Source organism: Triticum aestivum, chromosome 5D, assembly GCF_018294505.1.
Source record: "Triticum aestivum cultivar Chinese Spring chromosome 5D, IWGSC CS RefSeq v2.1, whole genome shotgun sequence".
Classification (NCBI taxonomy): Eukaryota; Viridiplantae; Streptophyta; class Magnoliopsida; order Poales; family Poaceae; genus Triticum; species Triticum aestivum.
The window spans coordinates 194,808,188-194,813,476 of NC_057808.1; the positions used below are offsets into that span (position 1 = coordinate 194,808,188).

At 45.8% G+C, this 5,289-nt stretch overlaps 2 protein-coding genes across 2 annotated transcripts; one reads left to right on the forward strand and one right to left on the reverse strand.

Annotated features, from left to right (window-relative positions):
- Positions 1 to 49: 49 nt before the first annotated feature.
- LOC123120035 (pto-interacting protein 1) lies at positions 50 to 2,330 on the forward strand (the record flags this gene model as incomplete). The annotated part of the gene is given in 5 exon segments (XM_044540046.1): positions 50 to 583; positions 692 to 940; positions 1,047 to 1,450; positions 1,539 to 1,691; positions 1,788 to 2,330. Coding segments are annotated over 5 exon segments (1,679 nt in total), but the record flags the coding sequence as incomplete, so codon positions are not given.
- Positions 2,331 to 3,236: 906 nt separating this feature from the next.
- On the reverse strand, positions 3,237 to 5,035 carry LOC123120037 (DNA-directed RNA polymerases I, II, and III subunit RPABC5; the record flags this gene model as incomplete). The annotated part of the gene is given in 3 exon segments (XM_044540048.1): positions 3,237 to 3,460; positions 3,546 to 3,640; positions 4,977 to 5,035. Coding segments are annotated over 3 exon segments (180 nt in total), but the record flags the coding sequence as incomplete, so codon positions are not given.
- Positions 5,036 to 5,289: the final 254 nt, after the last annotated feature.

Genomic DNA, 5,289 nt, shown 5'->3' on the forward strand with positions numbered 1-5,289 from the left:
CTTTTAGGACGTTTTCAAATTGGCTGATGACGTTCAAATTATTCCGCAGTGTCACCCCGAAGAAACTATTCTCTGGTGGCGGAGACACCGCGAAGAATCTACCGGAAGATACTCGACGCAGCGGCGACGATTGGGGAGAAAACTAAGGATGACTCATCCATCGGCCATTGCCGGTCCTTGCAGCGGAACATGTCAATGTCGATGAGCGCTCCCGTCTCGCCAAAGGTAGCGGCAGCACCACCGACTCCGGTGACATGTCACAGGCGGGAACTGCCGGAGGTGGCTGCCGGGTGGCCATTGCGAAGGAAGGACATCATGCCTGCCTCGCCGGAGTGTTCGGAGATGTCTGTGGTTGAGTGGGCAATGCGGCTTCCAAGCCGGTGCTCACTGCTATCGCCAGCCAGTTCAGTCAAAACTTCCGATCACCAGGCGACCTCTCAATCGAGAAGCGATTCGACAGAGCCGCCGTCTCCGGTGACCGAGGAAGCAGCGGAGCTGGTCTCGATCAGAGAGAAGTACTCGTCAATGTACACCATGTTCAGTTACAGTGATCTTGCGAGGATCACCTCTGACTTCTCCCCAGGTACATACACAATGCAACATTTCATTGTCAGTTCTGAATGTCATTCGCAGCCGATCTTCTTTCGGATGCAATGAGCTCTGCTGACGTTGAGTCCACTGTCTGGAGCAGAGCGGGTAGTGGGGAAAGGTGGTGCGAGCCATGTTTACAGTGGCCGTTGCGAAGACGGCAAGGAGCTGGCGGTGAAGGTCTTGAAATCTTCAGCCGAGGTGATGAAGGAGTTCGTCGGGGAGATCGGCATCGTCAGCTCCGTCGAGCACAAGAACGCCATGGCCCTCGTCGGGTTCTGCGCCGAGCGCGGCAAGCTCATGCTGGTCTACGACTACATGCGCAGAGGCAGCCTGGAGGAGATCTTGCACGGTGCGTGTGCGCGCTTAATTTAGTGAATTCTTCTGGATGTTCCCGTCGCCATGGATGTTTACAAACCCAATTATGAAGTGTTGATCAGACGTTGCTGCATGTGCAGGGGAGGAGAAAGAATGCAAGGGCTCAAGGTTAGATTGGCCGGAGAGATTCAAGGTGGCCGTGGGAGTCGCGCGCGCCCTCAATTATCTCCACGGCGGCGGCCACACCAAGTGTCCGGTGATTCACAGGGACGTCAAGTCCTCCAACATCCTCATCTCCCAAGATTGCGAACCCAAGCTGTGCGACTTCGGCCTCGCGCTGTGGGCGGCGGACGCGGCGGCGCAGGTCACCGGCGACGACTTGGCCGGCACGTTCGGGTACTTGGCCCCTGAGTACTTCATGCACGGCAAGGTCAGCGACAAGATGGACGTGTACGCCTTCGGGGTGGTCCTTCTGGAGCTCGTCTCCGGGAGGAAGCCGGTGAGCTCAGGTGGCCCCAAGGGCCAGGAGAGCATAGTGATGTGGGTAAGTATCTTACAGCATCTTAAATTCTTAATCATCAAGAAGTGGAAACAATCGTGAATGGTGCTTTAATTTAATTTGTGCTGCGCAGGCGAATTCCGTCGTGCAAGGTGGGAAGCTGACAGAGCTCGTCGATCCGAGCCTTCCGACGGACGGCGACAACGCCGGCGAGATGGAGAGAATAGCCCTCGCGGCTGCACTCTGCATCCGTCGAGCACCGCACGTTCGGCCTAGCATGGCAAACGTAAGATTTATTATCGCGATCTCCATTTTACTTGGTCGTCTTGTTCGATCAATCGTTAGCTGCTCACAACACATGGCACCGTCTGAACTTGTTCAGGTCCTGAAGCTGCTCGACGGCGACAGCGACGCCGTCCAGTGGGCGAGGTCGCAGCTGGGCATGCCCAACGCCTGCGACGACAACCACGGCGACAAAGATTATGACAGCGCGGCTGCTTTGCCTGACAAGAACGACATCCAGTCGTACATCAAGCTCGCTCTGCTCGACGGCGGCGACGAGGAGGACGACGACGACTCCGCGTCCGTGGGTTGCGCCGCCGACTTCATCGCCGGCAACATGTCGCTGGAGGAGTACATGAAGGGGAGGTGGAGCCGGTCGTCCAGCTTGACTGAAGACGGAGGCTCCAACCATGGCGGGAGTGCACGAGTTTTTGTGTAGATACCATCAACAATTCGTTTGATTCTTTCGTGTATGTGTATATATGTTGAGTTCAGTTTTCTCTTTCTATAGTTAGTAGGGTGGTTGCACAGTTTTGATGTTTCATCTAGCTAGTCATTCATGGATTTGTTACAACATCTGTACCATTCTCCTCCAAGGACCAAAGGAGAAAAATGTATACATTCCAGTTTGAAGTTTCTATGATACTGGGAGGGAACCCTAGAATTACAAACTCACAAAAAAAAACATACTCCTCATGCAAACAACCCTTTGGATGTGGGTATTTCTATCAAGTGTTCCAAATTTACTCAAATTTGAAATGAACACATAAGATCCGAAGAAAAATACTGCCCATCCAAACAATACACATCGATGGAGAATTCTGGTTCTAGAATAAATTATGCATCCGTTATGGTGAGAACTAACTGTAGATGCTTTTTCAAACTTATTTTTTAGGGATTTTTCAAATTGATGTGTATGTCTCTGATTGAACTAACCAGTTTAAACGCATAATACAGAAATACATATACGCTAAATAAAACTTCATGATCGTGCTAAGCAGCGTGATCTTAATCTTAATCCCTGGGGATGTTCCACGGAATTCGCAGGTCAATGGAAATGAGAGAGGTGGATTGTATGATTAGGCCTACAAGAACATGTTATGGATGCAGCATCACCATAAACAAGCACGACCGTCGAAAACAGAGCATCTCTACCATACAACGAGGCTTTGCTAAGAGAAGCATGTGCAATTATGCATGCATCAATGAATAGTACGATGATTGCACTATAGGTCAACACCGATGGTAATGACACCCTTGCAATATGATTACCACCTAGGTCAACAAGTGGATGAATGGATGACAATTCAAGTTAACAGGAGTCACGAACAAATTGTCGATGAGCATTGTTTGCATGTGCTCAAAACCGCAATAGTTATATATCTAGATTTTAGATACGTCGATGTCATCAGAGGAATAGAAAACAAACAAATATCAAGCATGAAGGTACATGTGGAAGTTCAATGCATATGACTAGTGACGATTCAATGGTAAGATACCCATGGGTGCCCACAACCAACAAGATCCAACAGAAAGCACACGAATAACATGTTCAACGCTTGGAGCATAATAAGTTTGAAACTGGAGAATGCATAGACTTGTTGGTTAATATAGCCCTGAAGATTACATAGTAGAAACGCATGGTCACACTAACAGTCCTTTCACCTCCTAAGCACTGACGTAAGAAACAGCATCTTGGAAAGTACAAAGGAACAAAGGTTTCGAGGCAGAATGGGTTCAATTAACTTCAACTTGTCTCCGTCTTCTCCAGGGCTGAAAATGAACAAGTGTCGGTTCCAAAAGAATAACAAAGGAAGCAGAATATAGCTTACAAAGTTACATAACAGCATCAACTTACTGTTGTAGTTGAGCAACTTCTCAATGAGGTCAACATGGGTCATGAGCATACGGCGGCAGCAGTAGCGAACCAAGCCCAAGGCATCCAGAGCATCCCTAACAACATACAACAGCAAAAGGATGTATTAAATCCGAATTTTGAATGTCAGTTTTAAACAAGATATACAATATTAACAATAAAAATTATCTAATAAACCATAACCAATGTCCCTTCTAATAATTCTAATCTCTGGAAAAGTATAAAATAGGTAGGATAAAGATGCTCTTCTATTTTCCAGGAACTGTATTGACAAATAAGTACCAACTGGGATATACATAGATTAAGTGTCAATAGTGATTATCTAGGCCTTAAGCATGGGGAAGAAAAACATAGACACAAATGTCCAGGTGGAACACCAAATAGAAAAGATTCCAACATTTCAGAAACCAAGCATCTCAGCCAGACAGCCACACTCAACGGTTGACTCCAATATGTTGGTAACTCCAATATGCATGTAATATAATTTACAATTTTACACCATGAACATTTGTCTTGTCATTATAGTGTTCATTAACAAGAAACAGCATACTATTACACAATAACATCATTTCATTGTCAAACGGATGCAGAGTAGGGGGGAGTACATATGGCTAATCTGATGACATTTTTTTACTATACTCTATGTACCTCGCTAAGTCCGACAATAATACAATCGCATGCAATAAAATTTACAGTTCATCATGAGCTTCTGTTTTTTTCATCTTTCTAGCGTCCATTTACTATATACGCAATATTATTCCAACATAACGTTACGACACAGCAAGCGGAGTATGGAGAGTACACATGGCTAAAAAGATGATTTATTTATTTTTTTGCAAAGACTACAAAGATTAGTATACTGCCTCTTAAGTGCCTAGTTACGTTCGACACTAAGAAAATATGATAAATTTTGAACACGGGGAAAAACACGTCTTAGGATGCAAACATAGCAACTATCATCCAGACTTGGCCATTTGGTTTAACACTGGCATAAGTCTAAGTGCTCCACACATCCCAGTCAAAGTGACAGTTCAGTGAAATGGCAAGTACAAGGCTTACGAAATATCTAAAACAGGGAAGCACAGCACTAGTAAGGGCCCCCAAATGCATCAAAAGATGCATGACATAGCCAGTTTTCAGTGTTTATTCATTATGGATCAGGTCTGCTACGGTGTTCAGAGGTGCACCATGTACGTCACAAGATATACAGCATACCAGTCTATCACACTTGTGTGCATAACTTCCTCACATAGAAGTGAAACATGTTCCCTTGTAGCTATAAATAAAAAGAAGCCGACATTGCAAATGCAGGCTCCCTCAAGGCCTCATCCACCAAAACAGGATCAAAGGCAGAGCCAGTACAATATGCACAATCAAACCGCAGAACAGGAACCAGGATGCATAAATGTTTACCCCTCAGTGTAGTCGGCCTGGAGAAGATCGAGGTAGTGGTCCCACTTGTTCCCGATCACCTGTCCAACCATACAAATTGAACTTGTGAGTTGATCTCTTTCTTTAGATAAAAGGCAAGGGGTTCTCCCGATGCATTATATGAATATGTAGATAAGAAAAATATGCAGAGTTGTTCACAGAAGTCTAAATGGAATTCTTTTCAGTAAGCCTAACCTAGAAAAAATGTTGCGCCACACAACAACTACACCCTAGTGTTAAACCTGTGGGTACAAACAGCTAGCGACCATATACGAGTAAACACACTTGATTATTT